The sequence below is a fragment of the Mycteria americana genome, chromosome 1, assembly GCF_035582795.1.
Source record: "Mycteria americana isolate JAX WOST 10 ecotype Jacksonville Zoo and Gardens chromosome 1, USCA_MyAme_1.0, whole genome shotgun sequence".
NCBI classification, from domain to species: domain Eukaryota; kingdom Metazoa; phylum Chordata; class Aves; order Ciconiiformes; family Ciconiidae; genus Mycteria; species Mycteria americana.
In genome coordinates, this window is record NC_134365.1 from 122,398,910 (window position 1) to 122,418,154 (window position 19,245).

At 36.1% G+C, this 19,245-nt stretch overlaps 1 protein-coding gene across 3 annotated transcripts in view; it reads right to left on the reverse strand.

Annotated features, from left to right (window-relative positions):
• BRWD1 (bromodomain and WD repeat domain containing 1) overlaps nucleotides 1–19,245 on the reverse strand; it is a 61,105-nt gene that overhangs the window by 27,483 nt on the left and 14,377 nt on the right. For 2 of the 3 annotated variants that reach the window (XM_075518715.1, XM_075518735.1), the window contains 16 exons: nucleotides 18,279–18,377; nucleotides 16,684–16,834; nucleotides 15,960–16,094; nucleotides 14,390–14,518; nucleotides 12,768–13,080; nucleotides 12,225–12,410; nucleotides 11,276–11,459; nucleotides 10,359–10,449; nucleotides 9,305–9,445; nucleotides 7,912–7,997; nucleotides 6,817–7,012; nucleotides 5,706–5,822; nucleotides 5,481–5,588; nucleotides 4,976–5,100; nucleotides 4,786–4,868; nucleotides 4,288–4,399 (listed from right to left, as the gene is read on the reverse strand). In XM_075518715.1, the coding sequence (XP_075374830.1) occupies nucleotides 4,288–4,399; nucleotides 4,786–4,868; nucleotides 4,976–5,100; nucleotides 5,481–5,588; nucleotides 5,706–5,822; nucleotides 6,817–7,012; nucleotides 7,912–7,997; nucleotides 9,305–9,445; nucleotides 10,359–10,449; nucleotides 11,276–11,459; nucleotides 12,225–12,410; nucleotides 12,768–13,080; nucleotides 14,390–14,518; nucleotides 15,960–16,094; nucleotides 16,684–16,834; nucleotides 18,279–18,377 (2,256 nt within the window). The remainder of the gene's footprint in view (nucleotides 1–4,287; nucleotides 4,400–4,785; nucleotides 4,869–4,975; nucleotides 5,101–5,480; nucleotides 5,589–5,705; nucleotides 5,823–6,816; nucleotides 7,013–7,911; nucleotides 7,998–9,304; nucleotides 9,446–10,358; nucleotides 10,450–11,275; nucleotides 11,460–12,224; nucleotides 12,411–12,767; nucleotides 13,081–14,389; nucleotides 14,519–15,959; nucleotides 16,095–16,683; nucleotides 16,835–18,278; nucleotides 18,378–19,245) is intronic. The other variant, XM_075518726.1, reaches the window with a different exon arrangement.

A 19,245-nucleotide genomic window follows, 5' to 3' on the forward strand; every position in this document is an offset into this window, starting at 1 on the left:
TCTTCCACCTGAAGTGTCACATTTTTTTATTCTTAACCCACAAAGCATCTGGTACATACTCTTAATCATTTTAGTTGCCCTTCTCTGTACCTTTCCCAAAGTCGTTACATCTTCCTTTGGATGCTGAGACTCAAAATGCATCAAGACATCAGCACGCCACAGTGCTAGAAAGCAGTGAGCAATACTGTTTTGTCCTTGATATCCTTTCTGATGGTGGCCAACACCTTTTTGGTTTTTGTAGCTGCCACTGCACACACAGATGACATTTTGAGAACTGTCAGTGACTACCTCAACATTTCTGCCTTCAGCTGAATCTCCTAATGAGCTCAATGACATATAAGCATAAATAAGACTGTTGTTCCCTCAGACGTCCTACCTAACATACATCTGCACTGAAAATTATCTGGCATTTTTTTACCCAGTCAGTTTTCTGAGGTCTTTCTGGAAGTCCTCACCTTTAGGGTGATATGCGACTACTACCTGAAATGACTTGCGGTATTTACAGACCTTGGATATTCACTGTGTGTGCCCTCCAAGAGGCTTAGAAGGATGCTGACTAAAGCTGGTCCCAGCACCAATTCCTGGGGGAGCCCACTACGCCAGCCTGAAATATGATTGTTAAGAACCACTCTTTTGGACCCTATCCTTTAACCAATTTTCAAGACATACAAGTATTTGCTCCAATCCTATGTCATCTTAGTTTCTTTAACGTCTCTTGAAAAGAAATCCTGTCAAGGGCTTCTTAAAAAAATCCAAATACACGCTGTCCAATGTCCACTTTATTCATACGCTTACTAACAAAGTCACAGAACTTCAAAAGGGGTAGAGAGGCAGAACTTCCCTGTACAGATTCAGTGCTGGCTCTTTTCTACAGCTGGGTTTATCCTTATGCTCAATAGTATTATTCTTTATTATAGGCACGTACCAGAAACTGCAGTCAAACATATCAGTCTACAGTTCACCAATTTCCCTCTGGAGCCTTTTCTGTTGGCAGGAGTTACAATAGTAATCTGCCAGTCCTCTAGTACAGGGTCCAACTGTAGGACAGTTTGCAACCTTGCCAGGAGTTTCATATCAGAGTTCTTCAAATGCCTGGGTGAATGCCATCTACTTCTTATGACTTAAACTTAAGATATTTGGTGTAATAACTCCTGTGAATTTATTTCAAACAAAATGAAAATTGAGATGACAATATTTTAGAACTAAAACTCTGCTCAGGCAAGAGCACCTCCCTAGTATTTTGGATTACCCATCAACTTAGGAAAACTTTGATCCATCCACATTCAGCCTGATTGATGTTTATGAACTAACAGAGTTCTGAAGGTTCACCTATCAAGTTCTCCTCCCCAGTTAATGTATAATACTTCAGAAGTTGTTCGTATTCATAAATGTATATACTACTTCATAATATTGCATGAAAGACTTCATCAATACAGTTTAATACAGCTTAAGCCCCATTTCATTCTGCTTAAGCTCCATTCATCCAGGTAACACAATAATATATAAAGCTGCTTCTACACAAATATCTATTTTTGTCTGGCCAATAAATAAATAGAAGATGTATAAATTGAATGTTTTCTTATTTTATTATCTATACAACAGCGTTGGTGATAATTTGAGATGATTCCTAAGTGTGTGACAAGCTGGTTACCAATAAGACTTTCAACTAAGTTATGGGCCAATTACTCCCCTTCATCTCATTCAAATGTGGTTTCCCACAGTCTCCATCACTGAGTGTTTTGAAGCCAACTTTCAAAGGTTGTTTCTGGTATAAAATAAAAAGCACTTCTATTCCAATAAAGCTCTTTGTCTCAGAAGTGGCGAAGAACTGCAGATGCTCAAACTCAGCTGGATTAGCAAAATTTTACCATCTAAAAAAGCACCATAACCCAAATCCTGAGTGAAGGAGGGAGACAGTATATTGCAGTTTTTCCAAGACAGAGTCACAACCATTTGGTTTTAGGTTGTTTTTTCCCATTTAAACAGATGCAAAATGAAATGTATTTAAAAATCTTTAAATCCTTCAGCGTTCACAGAAGAAAGGAATCTAGGAAATTAGCTATAGGCTCTTTTTCATAACTTGAAACTTGATTTTGAACTGGCCAAGAAAACAACCAAAAACCCCATCTAAATTTACTCTTAAGGAAAAACTGTGGTAACATAACAAAACATATGAAAGGTATAACATATGGAAGGTAACATATATTCCCCATGGTAACATATCAAAAGGTTTGAGCTATCTAACAGATAAAGTTCAGTACTTTGAAATCAGATTTAGTTGTATTTTCATACTGGTATCTGGACTCAGCGGATTTTTACTCTGTACATCGTTTTACAAAACAAGGGAAAATATACTAGCCAGTAACTTAAATATTTTTACCCCTACATCACCTGCAGGAGATATGCTCCAAGTGTACTACCCCTCATGCCTGGGACATGAGTAAGATACCAGTAAGCATCCAGCACCATTTTAGTTTGTCAAGATCCTCTCTTTAAATAAGAGAAGAGTCCGAAGGAGAATGAAATGAGGGCAAGAAATCAATGTACAGAGAGTCTGGATTTCAGTTTTTTGTCTGTATGTACCTTCTCATTGCAAGTGATTAGCAACTGTCAGAAAGAAAAAACAAGTATTCGCACATACTGACAGATCCTTTATATGTGGAACAGTCTTAGCTTTATCACTGTCAGGAACATGAAGAACTCCTTTATGGTCAGATGATCTGTTGTAGAGACTTATGTTGATGCCACTTATTTATGGCACATCAAGAGTGCCAATTTGCTAATTGTAGCTGTAGAAGAAAAAGTGAAAATTCACTTGCCAAAAGCATACAGGCAAGAACTTAAGTCTGGAAGTTACTTACACCTTCCCACTAAGGAAAATCAACGGGATAGATGACAAGTGAAGTAGATGAGACAAGGAACCAAAATACGTAACACAATCTTGGCAGTCTCACAGAACTGTCCATTAGCTACTAGTACTTCCTTTCTTTGGGATAAGTGACAGGTTCAAAAGCCTCTGAGTGAAAAAAAAAATAAAAAGCCCTCTAACAATGAAACTCTGAATATCAAATATAGTATAAAAGACATAGGAAGAATCTCTGGTCATAATAGAAATAGGAATAGCATGCATTCACTGATTATTCTCCTTACAGTCCTCCCTTGCTGGGGGAATCCAAAGCAAGCAAGATCCCAGAACCATTCCAGACAATTTGGACAGGGCAGGACAAGGACAATATCCTGATTCTGAACACTGAGGTCCAGAGTTATCTTTGTTCACCTTTCTTCTCCTTTGTGTGAAGGACCTCTTCATCGATATGAAAGAAGGTACACAGGAACACCACTAACGTCAAACCGTCATGGGGGGATAGTAGGGAGCCATTTTTCAGAACACGCCTTGGTAAAGAAGGTATGGGTCCAACTATCTTGTTACCAGTTTGACTCGGGTGTTCCTGGCCTTTCCTGTTTAAGCAGTTATTTTTTTTCTCCTCTAACACCCTTGATTTGCTCAGTTTGCCATGTTTTGAACAATGCGTTTGATATTATATGCCTTCATCTAGGCACTATTATCTCCTGACAAGTAGACTGGTCAAAGGGATTTGTCTGTTACAGGTAACACAGGGTTATATTATCTGGTAGTTATATAGCTAAATATCACCCACAGAGGAAATCAGAAGATGAAATTGCAAGTGGGATCTACACAATAGGGAATATGGCAGAATACCACTAGGCAGTGAAGAGACTCAAGTTCTGTCTTCACACTCATGTGTCAAGCGTGAAGAGAGCAACGTTTGGAAACATCCTCTATAGGAGTCTCAAGGGATAGCATGAGATCATCTTATACGTATACTTGCTCCTGTAGACTATAACGTGAAAGACAGAAGTGTAAGAACTTGAAGCATAAGGATTATGTCAGCAACAACAGAAGAGATTCAGCATGCCCCATCCAAAACCAGTTATCAATGAAGAATAATAATAATAATTAACATACACTGGAAGTGACATTGCTTGCCTTGTGGAAGAGATTCAGCACTAGTCATTACAGAAAATGATTCGCAAATGTGAAAGAGGTCAATAACTTCTTTTACCATATTACTATTCACTAAAAAGTTGCCACACATTATTACATATTCATGTTGTGCTAGATTAGCAACTTGAAACCATTAAGAAGTGATAACACAACCAGTAAAATCATTTGAACAATTAATACATTCTCATACCAATAAGCCAGCTATGTAAGAGGCAACCCACACTACTAACATTAAAAGTGTAAAATCTTTTTATACTTACTTAACACTGTAACACTGAAAGTGACTATCTGGATATTGAGGCTGATACGGTTCTTGACCCAACACTGTTCCAAACCACCATGCATCATCAATAATGGATCGGAATCTATCAGCTAGAACAAAAAAAGTCTGCTCGGATATTCTACTAAGAAACCCACTGATATTCAATAAAACATGAGACAACTTATTATGCCAAAAAAATACAAGTGCTAAAATCTAAATAAGTTTGCTACTTAGCTATAAAATAAGAAAAAAGGGAACACCAGAGTCTCAATATATGTTTTGAAGACTGTACCTTAGATCTACAGTAATCCCTCCAAAATGCTTAGTAGAGCAGTTAGTAAGGTCAAATTTCCAATGGGCAAAGGGACCTTACCCACCCTCTGAAGAGAGCCCTCTGAAGTTACAAGCAAGTAGTACCTAGCATATTCAGCTATTAGCCAAGGACAAATTTTTTATTTCAAAATCGTTTAGTCAAATACTTAGAAAACACACTTACAAGCTTGCCAGTTCCTTTGCCGTGCTTCATCATAGAACTGACGTAATATAAGGAAGTCGATAACATCTGGCATATCATGGTATCTAGAGAAAAAAAAATCCCTTTCATGTGTGCGCCTTAGGGCTTTAGGAAGAAGCTTAAGAAGAAACCTATTTTTAAATACTTTTCAGAAAAATAAAGACACACATACCTGATGGAAAATGATTTGTCTGTATGTTTTCCAGTGGCATGATCTATAAAGGCAAGCTTGAGGCAACACAACGTGGGAGGACCAACTTCATACCTAATTCCAACAATTTTTACCAATTCCTGATCCTACAGGTAAAAACAAACAGTTTCAGCAAGTATTACCTTCTGGACTATGCACAGAACTATTAATTTAACATCAGTTAACCAAGCACCTGAATTGTACCCACATCCAAAAAGCCAAAAACATTGAAGCTGTATTTGAGATTTCAGTGGAAGACAGTCTGTGAGACTTGGCAATTTTAACACAGCTATTTATATTTGGGCTTCCCACAGGTAACTCTGAAGATACTCTGATAATTGAAGATGCTTTCCCCCATTGTTTCCCTAGGGAAACATTATGGGAAACGGCATAACCTCACAAATCAATGTTTTGCAAACAGCGTAATACAACGCTTCATTCAGAGCCTACTAGTATTGAACACACAGTATCTTCAATGCAGACCTACCCTAAGGGCCACTTTTCTCCATGGCTCCTTATGTGGATTCAGCTCATAAATGTTATTTCTTCTAACTGCTTCAATGTAAGCTTCATGTCCTTGTCGGAAATATATGACCTAAAAAAAACCCAAAACAAAACAAAAAAACCCAAACAGTAAATGTTATCCTGTATTTAGTAACTATAATAATGTTAGTTAACACAATCATTTAAAGATTTTAATCAATATTTCTACCTCATCGCCCATCTGAGGAACAAAAGGGGATCTTCGAAGAGCTGTGTCCGTTATCCAAATGGGAGGATGCCAATCATAGGAGAATTCCAAGTTTACTGGTTGTGTTAGAGCATTAGCCTTAATGTTTAATAGAGAGACATAATGGACATATTGCTGACATGACATCAAAACAACTCATTCCATTTTAATTTTGCAGACAAAAGCTTAACTTACAAAAGGCTAACGTACATTTCCAAAACCTATTAGCAAAACTCCTCCAAGGCTTTGCTCGAGTTGTAACTGTATTTGTAGTACTAATACTAAGCATTCCTTTCCTATATGAAGATATGAGTGAGCAAGACTACTATTCTGCAGGTCTTGAGAAACAAAGTTTTATCATTTAGATGGCAGTCTCAGTGCCCAGTTAAAACACTATCAAGCTGCAAGAAACTATCTGAAGATGAAAAATTATGAGAGATATTGAACAGTAAATATCATACTAAAACAGTTCCAAAAATATCATTTTGAGAATACTTGGAAGAAAGTGAAAGGATGGAGAGAAAAACATACCAAAATCACCCCAAGCATTTAAAAAAAAAAAGTGTTTGCCCCTTTATGGTAGAAAACAGCAAATAATAGCTATTGTGACGTAAAAAAAGATAATTATTTAAATTAACTTTAAAATTTTGGTAACTTAAAGAAGAGTAATTATTGTAACTTGCAAAAAAATTAGAAATTCAACCCAAGTATAAATGGCCACCATAAATACAGTGACTATATCCCCTAAATTTTCAAAAAGATATGTTAATTAAGATCAGACAGTTTAACAGGGTTTTAGTTTAATATTCTGTACAGTTGTTTAATAATCACATTTCCCCTTTGATACCAGCAACCTTGAGAACCCTTTTTATTTGAAAAGTGAAAATGACTTCACTTGGAATGCAGATTCTTCCATACAAATCAGCAGATACCTTGCATTTGGAATGGTCTCAAATCAATTAAGGGTACACTGTACGTAGTGATACCAATAGCCTTGTCCAATGGCAATAACAATTACTTCAACAGTTTCCAGTGTCCAAAAACCTAAGAGAGAAATTTACTAAAGTGTGAGTAGAAGAAATTAACTGTATACCTCCTCCTGCTTTTTTGGTTTGGGCTTTTTTCTCCTTTTTCTTCTTCTTCTCTTTGGAGGAGATGATTTCTCTGCTGATACTTCATCTTCTGAAGTACTGCAATATCTGATAGCTTTCCGTCGAGAAGTCCGTACAGGAGGTTGTAGGTTAATCCCTGCATCAGCAATCCAGTCAGAGTATCTACTTGAAGAATCGCTGTCCATAGTGGATGGGGTCAGGCAAAATACAAACATAGAACCAAGTTGTCAATATTTCAGAATGCTAAATTCTCTTACATCTGCAGAAATAGATTGCTGTTGAAAGCACTAACAAAAGAACTAAAATTACTTTGACCTGTTGTAACAATTACTTCACTTGATGTTTAACATAATTTTTGGGGAACACAGTAATTCAAAGCATGTTTTTTTAAAAAAAACTCAAGTCTGGTGAATTCTAGAATCAGTAATTTTATTCAAGAAAGTTGTGCAATGAAATCCTGGACTAGTTAAGAGCCCTCCCTAAACAACACACTAGCCAAACACTACTTAAATTCTTCAAAGACAGTTATACAAATCTCACAGGTACACATTTGCTTTTTTTATATCTATCTCTCTCAGTATTTTTTAGTTCTACTACTATAGAGTTCTAGAAAGAACATCTAAAAAAGCCATAGTAGAGTGATTAAAAAGTTATAGATAACTTCCTTTCTAAATAAAATTATAACTTTATCAAAATTAAGATTATTTTTTCAACGAAACATTTTTGTAAGAGCAATTGACTGTTGCTGCTTTATTAAAAAAAAACAACCCCAAAACCAAACAAACCCCCCCACCCCTCAAAAACGGAACAGAACAAAACACACTATAAAAAACGTTCCAGACTATCTTCTTTCTCCTTGCCATCTAGCAAAAAACCAAAAGGATTTGAAACTACATTAAAAGACAGAAATGTTTTGGTGAAATGGAACACTAAATAACAATGCAACTGTCACTACAGTACTCTACAAAATATTGTTACATACAAAGCACAACAGAACTTCCACACAACTTTTAACTTGCCAAAATTCAAGTAAAACTTATTACAGTAAAAGCTGGGATTTATTTGTTCGCTTTTACCTAGAACTATTACTGTTGCTTTTCTTGTCACTTCTCCACTCTTCCTCTTCATCAGACGAGCCAGAGCCCTCACTTTCTTCGGCTTCCTGAATTTAAAAATATGCAGTCAAGCCAAGACTTTCTCACAGCACATGTTTTAAGGGTTTGAAACATAAAACACATTCTCCATTCATGTCTGCATATTATCAAGTTAGGAAGAAATTTGGTAAAGAGTTTCTAAAATGGAAATGAGTAGTTCTTTTTTGTAGCTGATTTCAAGAATAATGTAAAGACTGCAAAAGGAGCAAATCAAGGAAAACTATCACATCTCCCATCTGCACACAACATGGGTATATTCTGTTACAGGAGCACCACTTCTATTATTTTTTTTTTCCCATTAGTTATGCAAGTTAGAATCAGGTGATTTTTCTGATTTTAGTATCAACTGATTGACCATGTACTAATTGGGTGTATTCATGCATATATTTAAATGCAAAACTAAATAGTCAAGATACATCAAAATATATTACAACTTAAGTAATTTTCTGATTGTTGTTCAAGAATTTATTTGCATCAACTCAAATTGCATTAACTCAGTCAGGATAAACAAACTCTGTGGAAGAATCATGTTACCAGGTCGTAACAAATGCTTTATCAAGAACCTTCAAAATTTCCAGTTTTAAGTGTGTGCATAAATTTGGAAGGTTTTCACAGAGAAACAGCAAAACGCATCTAAAATCCGCATCTAAATCTTCTAACGCATCTAAATCTTCACTTTAAGCCAACCTCAGCACTGTACATCAGTTTTTTGCCTTGGACTGTGGATTTGGTTTAGAAGATTCTCAGCAAAAATAGTTCAGCCACTTATAAAATGCCAGGAAAGACTGCCATTATTAAAGCAAGAGATCACAGAATCACAGAATCATATAGGTAGGAAAAGACCTTTAAGATCATCGAGTCCAACCGTAAACCTAACACTACCAAGACCACCACTACACCATGTCCCTAAGCACCTCATCCAAACGTCTCTTAAATACCTCCAGGGATGGCGACTCAACCACTTCACTGGGCAGCCTGTTCCAATGCTTGACAACCCTTTCAGTGAAGTAAAATTTCCTAATATCCAGTCTAAACCTCCCCTGGTGCAACTTGAGGCCATTTCCTCTCGTCCTACCATTTGTTACATGGGAGAAGAGACCAACCCCCACCTCTCTACAACCTCCTTTCAGGTAGTTTTGATAACTAGGTTTGAGAAGTGCTAACAATAATGATGCTTACAGAAATACTTTCCATGGTAAAAGAGGGGGGTTTTTTGTTTGCTTGTTTGTTTTAAGAGAGAAAAAAGCACATTTACATGAAACTTCACTTATTGAGGAACTCAAGTTCAAAATACAGAACTTGGAAGAGAACTTACTTGCTCTATCAAGCCAAAGCAGTTATCTCTTTCCTCATCAGAAGACTCCAGTTGTTCAATGTTATTCCGTGTTCGGTAATTGGGATATTTCCGTCTATGCAGTCTACGCTTAGATTGTATTAATGAAGACTCAGAGTCACTCTAATTTATATAGGAAGTGAAAAAAAGAAGTTACATAAAAGTACATATGTGGCAAACTTTTATGGTGGCTAAAAGCAGTGCTGAATGTAAGAACTGAAACGGCCTCATCACATCAAAATTCCTTTTCACAAGAAATAATTTTCCTGTAAGCCAATAATTTTAAGTTTGCCATTCCCAATTTAAGATTTAGTAGTTGTTCTAAGAAATTGCTCTTTATAAAATACCGTAAGTGGCAGGTCCATTCACATTACCCGATAAATATATTACAGAATCAAGACATTAACTGCCTACAACGGGCAATTCTGAGAAATCCTCGACTCCCCCCAGTTAAGAGGATCATGCAGTAGAATTCTTGCGTCAAATTGTTTTGTACTGCAAGACTCAGTGAATCAGGCCACTATCTTATAGAAACAGTACAATAACTAATTTTTCCTTCTTACCGATCTCTTCCACAAGATAGATAATGAAAAAGTCATTCAAAATGGGGCAAGTCTGAAAAAGTTGCCCCAAACACAAAACATTGTCATCTAAAGTAAAATGACAAGGGGATAGCAATATAGCCTATAAATCTTCAAATATAGGACTCTGAACATTCTCACTTGCACCTCAATGCTTTAGCATGGACCTGCAACAACTGTCTTTGAAACTTTAACTGCAGTAAGACCAGAATGGCCAGAAATCAAGCCTGCCTTTAAAAATTACTACCGAATACCTTAGATGGAAGGAGGCAAGACTGAAAAAAAAGAAATCTAGGTATTCATAAAAATAAATCAAACCTTGTCCTGCAATAACTAGAAGCTGAATCAGCCAGAACCTTTGAAGACCATACCTTCAGAAGTGTCTGCTTTCATTTTTTAAACCATGATTTGTCCCTGGGCACAGAATGCTCATTTTCCTAGAAGCTGCTGCATACCTTTTCCAATGACTCGAATGACTTTTTCTTCTCTGTTGCATAAAGATCTCTCTCTTCTTCCCCTTTTGCAATTCGATATTCTTCCTGCTTCCTACAAGAAAGTAATGAAAATCTAATTCTAAATCTGTTTTGACAATGCTGAAAAGTTAAATGATCCATTCTCTTTAAAGGATCAAACCACCCTAACACTTAATTCCATTACATTATTAATTTCGGACGTTATCATTGCTCAAACACCTAATTACATATGTCCTCTCATTTCCAGATAGAGTAAAGAGGATGGATATTAAGAAAGTCTTCCTTGCAAATGTAATAAACTTTTTCAACCACATTTTTAATCCACATTTTTCCCTTGGCAATCATTCTACCTCCGAACACTGGGAAAGCTTTTTAAAAATTTCAGAGACGTGGCAGCACATATGGCTGTACCATTAAAAAGAAATATTTAGCTATCGATATTAATTCTTCTTTTCATGGATGCATACTGATAGTACTTTTGAAAGCAGCTAACTGTTCTGGCATTTCAAGTGCTCAGTGCTGCTTCTAGTCACAACACATCACCCCCACAAAGTCTCACAAAAGCACAATCTCTCCGAACTCTATCATGTAAATGAATTTAACCTATATACCTTTATTTTGGAAAAAGCAAGAATCTAGGTAATATAGCTGTCCTTTAAGATGACTTAAAATATTGAAATATGGGAGAATCATTCTCTATTAAACTAGAGAAACTTCTATTTATTTTTGTTGAATGGACTTTACAATTAGAAGTTTTTAAGTACAGCCGACCATAACACTGAACTATTTCAATTTGTACCACATATCTATTTTAGCTTAGGTCTAATAGCACTAGATTTAGAAAAAATATCATGTGTTCTCTCTAGTCCTATCTGCAGCCCAGTAAGCTATCTACAGACCTGAGTAAGCTTGGTGGTATTTCTGGTACAACAACTCTTCGTCTCCAAGCTTGAAGGTCTCGCTCAGTAGCCATCTGACTTCGTGGAGCATTCTGATGCATCTGACGCACACCTTCAACTTGCCCACTACGTCGCAGACCAATATTGGGAGGAGATTGGATGTCAAAACTTGGTCTTCTAAAAGCTAAAATATAAAAACAAAAAACATTTTTTTCCAGACTACACAAACTGGAACCTTGTTTCTTCTTACTACAAGAAAAAAAAAAAACAAAAGAAAAAACAAAAAAAACCCCCCACATTTTACATATTTTTATCTCCACAATTGTAAGTATATGACTAGTTATCACCTTCAGGAAATTATCTGTCTTGTAGAAAATACAGTGAGATTACACACATACTTTTAAATTATTTCTACTACTATTTTAATACAGTGAAAGGAAGTATAATGTGACAGAGGTGTTTTTGTGAACTATTTCAGGCAGCTCTGAGGCTAGTGAGGTTCTAAAAAGCACTTTTCCTGGAGCTGAGCTTACACAGTTAGAACTACAAGGACACAGATCAGAAGAGTGCCTGGTTTAAATCTGTAAAGAAGGGAGAGGGGAACCCAGTTTGAAAAATGGTAAAACACTTATTTTGCAAACTTTAGAGGAGAATAAATATGGCTCCTATAAATGTATTTGAGTAGTCTACAAATATATTAAATATGTAGCACTCTACAAGAAATACAATTAATGCTCTTTAGAAGGAAAAGTGAAAGGCTTTGTTTTGTAATTTAATCATAGGAGTAGCAGTGTTTTAATGAATAAAAAGATCTTAACCAGATATCACTGTTAAGGGAGTCTTAGTCCCCAAAACAACACTGAAGTTAAAACCTGTTTGAAATATTTCACACAGCGTAATAAAAATGGAGATAGAACAGTGACCTAAGAATTTATCAGCAAGTACTAACCTCTTCTAGGTGTTCCTTCCCCATTTTGTGGACCACTTGAAGCAGATTCTTGATCAGCTCCAGTTCTTTGATCTTGTTGTAGCTGTAATTGTCTAATCATGCCATCAAGAATGCTGGGCTCCAAGCCTTGTTCATCCTGATCAACTGTCTGTTGGCCTATAACTTGTTCAACTACTTCTCCATCACCTTGCAAGTGTAATACAAATAAAAGGGTTCAGTTAACTAACTGACTATAGCAAATGATTTTATCTCATTGTTCATATCACAGTGAGATATGTTCTACAACTAAACACAATGAAAACCATTCTTGAAATGATTCCAGTTGCGTATTCCAAATGAGACATTTACAGAGTCTACAACTCAAACGCAGTTTGTGCATGTCAGTGCCCACAGAAAAGAAAAGAATTAAGACAACCATTTGAACAATCAATTTTTTTTTTTGCTTGTTTAAAATCGTATTCACTGTGGAACCTTTCAGAATCTTTAGTGGACATAAATACACAATAGTTAGCATGTGAGAAAACAAAGGTATTTTTAAATCACCTATGTTATTGTCTACTCTGTTCCCATTCAGAATTACTAGAGTAACTCTAACTTCTGGATGTAGGTCTTTAGCGATACTGTTCTTACTTGTTGCTACATATCCAAGTTGAGGAATCAAATGTTCATCTGCACAATTCTCTCTTCCTGGCACCAATCTTTGATATTTTGTTGGATGAGGGTTTCCATCCACATCTACTAAGAAGGGAGGGGGCATGAGATGAGGAGCTTGTTGAGTCTGCTCATCTAGGACGTAATTGTTAGAGTCTCGAATAAGTGGCCGATAGTCAGTGTGGAAGAACATCTGATCAGGAATCTAGAAATAAATTAAGTTTTTATGTTATCAAGTTTAAAAAAAGAATATGCTAAAGAACATAGAAGAACAAGTGACACTAAAATATCTAAAATCTCCTTAAAGGGAAAAGAAAGGGCAAGTTCCCAATAAGAAGAGTTATGCACAGTTACAATTATCCCGTATGGGTGTTGCAGTACTCTCCTTTTTGATAGTGCTTTTGGAGGCAACAAAATGCTTTTAGAAAACAATAAACTGAGGTAACTTAAAGCAGAAGCACTGCTTTATACTTGAAATTAAAAAAATTTTACATCTCATTCTATTTTTTTTCCACAGAATTAGGAAAAGTTTCCTTGGTTTCCATGCAAGGAAATCATTGCCTAAAGTTCAACATAAGGCCTCAAAGTTCTTTCTTAATCATTTAATATCCACCAGAAATTTTTTCTGCAACTGAAACAGTCTGTTAAATCCATGCAGCTGAAGGAAAATGGTTACACATGTATTAGGTCACAGTCAGAATCTTTGCTCCTAGCAATGATGAGCAAGATGAAGTTTCAATTTCAGCTAAGAATGTAGAGCAAGAAAAAAAATAATCCTTTAAAATGACAAACATGGAATTACTATTGCAACTTTAAAACAATTGTGGGGGAAGTGAAGATAAGCATAGGCCAGAACTGCACTTTTGAGAGTTATTTCAAAAAAACAGAAACACATATATTTGCCAAAACAAAAAGGAAAGGGGCTGATAAGATTCAAAAAGGTAAAGCATTTATCCCATACATATTTTTCTAACATTTCAAAATCCACAGTGTTGGATGAATATTTACTTTTGCTTATTTTAGTCAAACTACTACAGTGAGTTTGGGTTTGAATAAGGAAAGGCCTAAAGAACTGCAAGTTCTAATAATTGAAATAAACCAGCAAGTTATTCTTAAGATACGAACAGTCTGCTTTTTTGTTAATTAGGTAGTAGTGCAATAAACTTTGTGATACATTCCAGCCTTTAAACATTAAGCTATCTTCAGAAATTAGAAATAAAAGTAATTTCGAGGTTGAACAATTAACATGCAAATTAGCTGACTGGAAGATGAAAATGTATTCCAGAAAAGTTCTTGGGAGCCACTCCTAAGGGAATGTTAAGACACTGGTTGTTTCTGCTGTGCCAGGACCATACGTACAAGAGAACTCACAGACATCAAGGAACCCGTTATATTTAGATCCTGTACCCATACAAAACTCTTTTTTACATATGATGTTTTAGAGGAACGCATGTAACTAATCTAATTTCAGTGAGAAGCTTGAATAAACAGTCCTAATAAAGAGCTGAACTTACCTTTTCATAAGGCCGGCTACAGCCAAAACCAAATATCAATAGATGCCCATGAGAATCTGTACATGCAAAATGCTGCCCATCTGGTGAAAATTTACAGTCAAAAACAGCACCGTGTCCTTGGCCTTCAATCTAGATTGAAGGAAAGAAACTCAAGACTATTTGACCAAACAATAATGCAGCATCAAAAATTCATTACTCCATCAAAAGCAGTCATGCACCTCTTAAATATCTCCATTAAAGCACAAATAATCTCGTTACTTCAGTTTCTTTTTTCCCCTTGACATGTGAATTTAAGTCCTGAATCATACAGTTTTAAAAGATGCACTCAATTTTAAAAGATGGATTTTAAAAGGGTATGGAAACTTACTTTAAGAAACTTGTTAAGAAAAAAAAGCTTTTTGACACTTTTTAGCCGTTAGTATACTGCTTAATAGTAAACTGCAGCTAACATATACTGATTTTGTTAAACCACTTTCAAGAAAAGCACAGGGAATCTTAAAGCTATAGAAAAACATTAAAAAAATCACTTGGCTATTGACTGTAACCAGAAAAAAAAGATTAAAAAATTAACAGGAACATTGGATCATAACTTCAGTCTCAGAGAAAATAACCTATTTTAAAGTGTTAATCCTGAGCTGTCAAAAGGAGCGAATGTCATGGGAGCTCTTGAGAAGAACTGTGCCAATCTACTAATGCTTATGGTAATAATATTAGCATTTTTAAGACAGTTGAGAATACAAATATTTGTCCATAAGACTCTTGAAATGATGCTCTAAAAACGGGATCTTTCAGTCTTTTAGATGGCACCTCATCTCAGAAGGAAAACTGTTACTATGAATGAGACACAAGAAGATCTTTAGTAACAAAGATTGGAAAAGCCCTGGCATCAACTACTCACAACACCTCACAGACCGAGAAGTCTGATGAGCTCAGACACTGACTATGATGAAAGTAAAGTCCTGGTCTGCTCCCCCATACCTCACATTTCTCACACCCAACTGCAAATTCTCACAATTCATCTTCCTCACCTCAGAAGCTTATCAAGACCTCCCTTGACCGAATTCAACTCAAAAGCCCTATGGGAAAGTAGCAGTGGAAGGAAGTGGGGAATACTTCCAGAGAAGATCAGTGAACTGACTCAGCTTAGTTAAAGGTCCACTGAGAGGCACCTGATTCAAGGCAGAGAATGGAAGTGAGCAGCTGGGAGCAGACAAGGGAGGCAATTCCAGCCCCCCTTTTCTGCCACATTAAACTGCTAAAACCAGCTCCTGGTCACTTTGCACCTACAGTTACAATAACCAAGAAATTCAAAGGTAAAAGCTCTAGAGAAAAAAACGAACTCATGAATTTTGCCAGTTTGGGTATTTTGGTGGGCTTTGGTTGTTTGGGGTTTTTTTTGTTTTTTGGTGGTTTGGGGGGTTTTTTTTGTTTGTTTGGCTTTTTTTGTCTTTTTTTTTTTTTTTTTCTCCAAAAGGTGCAGGGGGTGTGCGTGTTGGTGACAATTCCTTAAACCAGTATGTGAACACACTGCTGTGTGTTGAGAAAAAACGGAGTTTAAAAAAGGTCTTACCATGTTAAAATAATGCTTTGTTTTCGTGCCTTTGGTAATGTCCCATATAAAGATGTTGCCATCATGACCCGCAGACAGCATTATCCTGGAATCAAAAGGATGGGTCTCCAAGACAAATACTTCATCCGCATGCCCCTAGAATTTAAAATTGCACATCACGTGCAAACAAGAGGACATAAATCCACATCAACAGGATACTTCCAGTAGAGCCTAAAGCACTACACTACCCCCTCCTCACACTCAGACTTCTGGAAAATTATACCCCCATAAGCTGCCTCCAAAAATATATGGACTTTTACAAATTCCACAGCATATCTATCTGGACTGCTACCTGTGGCACATAAGTAGGGCAAAACGCCAGGCAGCCAGAAAGACTTTATCATTCTAAATTTAATAATTTTCTAGATTTAAGCAAGACCTCTAGAAATACAGAGCTCTTGCCAAAAGGACAGAGAACTATTCAATGGGCAAGTATGTTACTGCACAAAAACTTTTATTTATTCCACAGGACAGGCAAGTTCAACACAGCAGCTAGGGAAAGGATTGTTCAAATGGAGGAGGAAGCAGCTAGTTTTGGTTAAAAAAATCCAAGAAACACTACATTTGCTTTATTATTCATATGGAGCTTTCAAGACAAATCAGATATAATTAGGAACTCAGCATGCACATGTCATTGTAATTCTAGGAAGACCATCTACTTAAAAATCCAAGTAAAATTACATACCACCAAGTCATGAAGCAATTGCCCTGTACAGGAATTCCAAACTTTGAGCAGATGATTATTCACAGCCGTAACGACATAGTTATCATTTTGGTTCCAAGCTATCATGGTTACTTTAGGCTTCATAAATTTGTCTTCTTCTGAGCATGTGTCACTTTTAAAGAGTTGAACAGGCATGAGATATTTCTAATTAGCCCATTTCAATCTCAAAATACAGAAAGATAACCTGGTTTCCCATGTTAATAATCAGACAAGGGAAGGGAAGTTAAGAATTAAATTTGTTTTGAAACTTTTGTCCATAAACTTCATTCTTTTTGGAGCAATCAACTACAAAGCAAATCTGGATTTCTAGCATACTTATTTCATTGAACACGATAACCTCTTTCCCATTTGAGATGCAAGGCAAAAGGGCTTTCCTTTTTCATGGAGTCTTGTCTCTTCTACAATTAGAGTCCTAACGTAATTCCTTTAAAAGTTTGGACTTTTTACAGTCAGGAGCTTTCCAACTAACTCTGCTTCAGAAGCTAACCTCCACGTTAATTAAGCATCTTTTTCTGATTCCCAACATAAATGTATTCAAGATAGTATCTTGTATTAACCTCAATCTGTTTCATAGTTTCTCTCCGCAAAATACATCTATAGGATATTGTAACACTCCCTCTCAGCATCTCAGTCAACTGAAGGAACAAGGTTTCTTTGAAACATACCTTCACACAGTATTATCTATATTCCATGTCAACTAGTAGCCTCTCTTACAAAGACTCTCTCTCAATTACACACAACTAGAATTGTACATATTAACCCAGAAAGATGTCACAGTCAAATCTCAAATATAAATGCCTCCTTTCTCAGTAAAACCACTTTTTTTTTTTCATGGCTGCATCACAAGACGACCTTGCAATCACCCTCCAATCAACTTGTATACCCAAGGTTTGTGTTTTGTGTTTGTTCCTCCCCCCCTTTAATCACCTACAAATTAATTTCTACTTAGTGTCTACAAAAGTTGACTGAGCATTCTGTACTACTGTAAATCATCTACCCTTCAGGTTTATCCAGTGCCATGTAATATTCTGATCTTCAGCTGTAATGACACTATTCAAACTGTGTGCCATCAGCATATTTCATTAATACACTTTTAAAAAGTACAAAAGAATCAATGAAAACAGTCAGCAAGATCAGTCTTTGATGAAACACACCTATTACTTGTCATGACCCCTCTTGGAAAGAGGTTATCATCTACTTTATTTTTACTAATCTAAAAATGTTTCTCCTGTGACATGTCAGATATCTGACTGAAATCCAGATAGAGAAGATCTATTGCATTTCTGTTAACTTTTTTCCTTAACAAAGGAAATGTAATTAATTTGGCACAGTGTACATTTGAAAGCTATATAAATATTTATGCATTTATTCAAGCACAGACTAAAATTTAGCAAGTTATTACATCACCAGAACACTCATTTCACCCCCCCAAAGACCACACCACTTGATCATAATATTGTTAAGGCTTGCTCTAGTTTGACCATAAGCGTGCTTGATGAGTTTTTAAAACTTTGACTTCACACAACAGATTAAAAAAAAGACAACACTTCACCTACCCTGGTAATCGATCAGACATATCCAACAAAATACTCCTCCATTCTGCTTGCTCAAAACGCCAGATTCTAGCTGTTCCATCTCTACTGCCACTTATGAACCTTGAAGAAGTTTTAAAAGATAGTTAGTTCATCTTCAAAAGAATTTGCTTTAAAGTATATTCAAAATCACAAACCACCACAATTTAAAACATTACAACGAAAGACTAGTAGAAGTGAAATCTTCAATTTGCGTGCAAGAGAATTCTTTACAGATACCTGTCCATTAACTTTCTTTCCAGAAGCCCAGGAAAGAGAGTTTTTCTGAACTGAAAAACTTAATAAAGTTATCAGAACACATAGAACAGAGAAGCAAGTTCCAAAGTTAAATTCAATTCACAACATCATCCTCAAGTCCTTCTCCATTACAATATTTTAATGAAGTATTTTAAGTAATCCACTCTGAAATTGCAGAGTATTATATACTGAAGTAGAGGGAAGAACTTATCAGCACAGCAAAACCTAAGCTGTTCCCACCCACAACTGTGCATAAAAGAGACCACTGGTGGTTTACTTTTAAGATACCAAGGTGTAAACCATGGTAGTTAAGGCTTCCATTTCATGAACTTCTGAACTATAAATGCAGCAGAATGGAAGTTCCTGAAGAGAGGAACCGAAACATTGTTACGACATCCGAAGATAATCTCCACAGACCATGAATCACAACCCTGAGAAACACAGCTGACACACCTCCCACAGAAAAAGTTTGCATGCTAGGTATATCATGACTGTGCTCTAATTTGCTATGATTCATTTTAATAATAATTATAAATCTTAAACATCTTCCATAGAAAGTGTCACCAAGCAAAAGAGCAGAAGTTTTGCCTTTTTTTTTTTGGTACTGCCTTGAAAAGTAATCTATCCAGGCAACATGGATGGACCAGTGCAACACGATGGCCCCAAAGACAAGTATAATTGCAGAAAAAACACA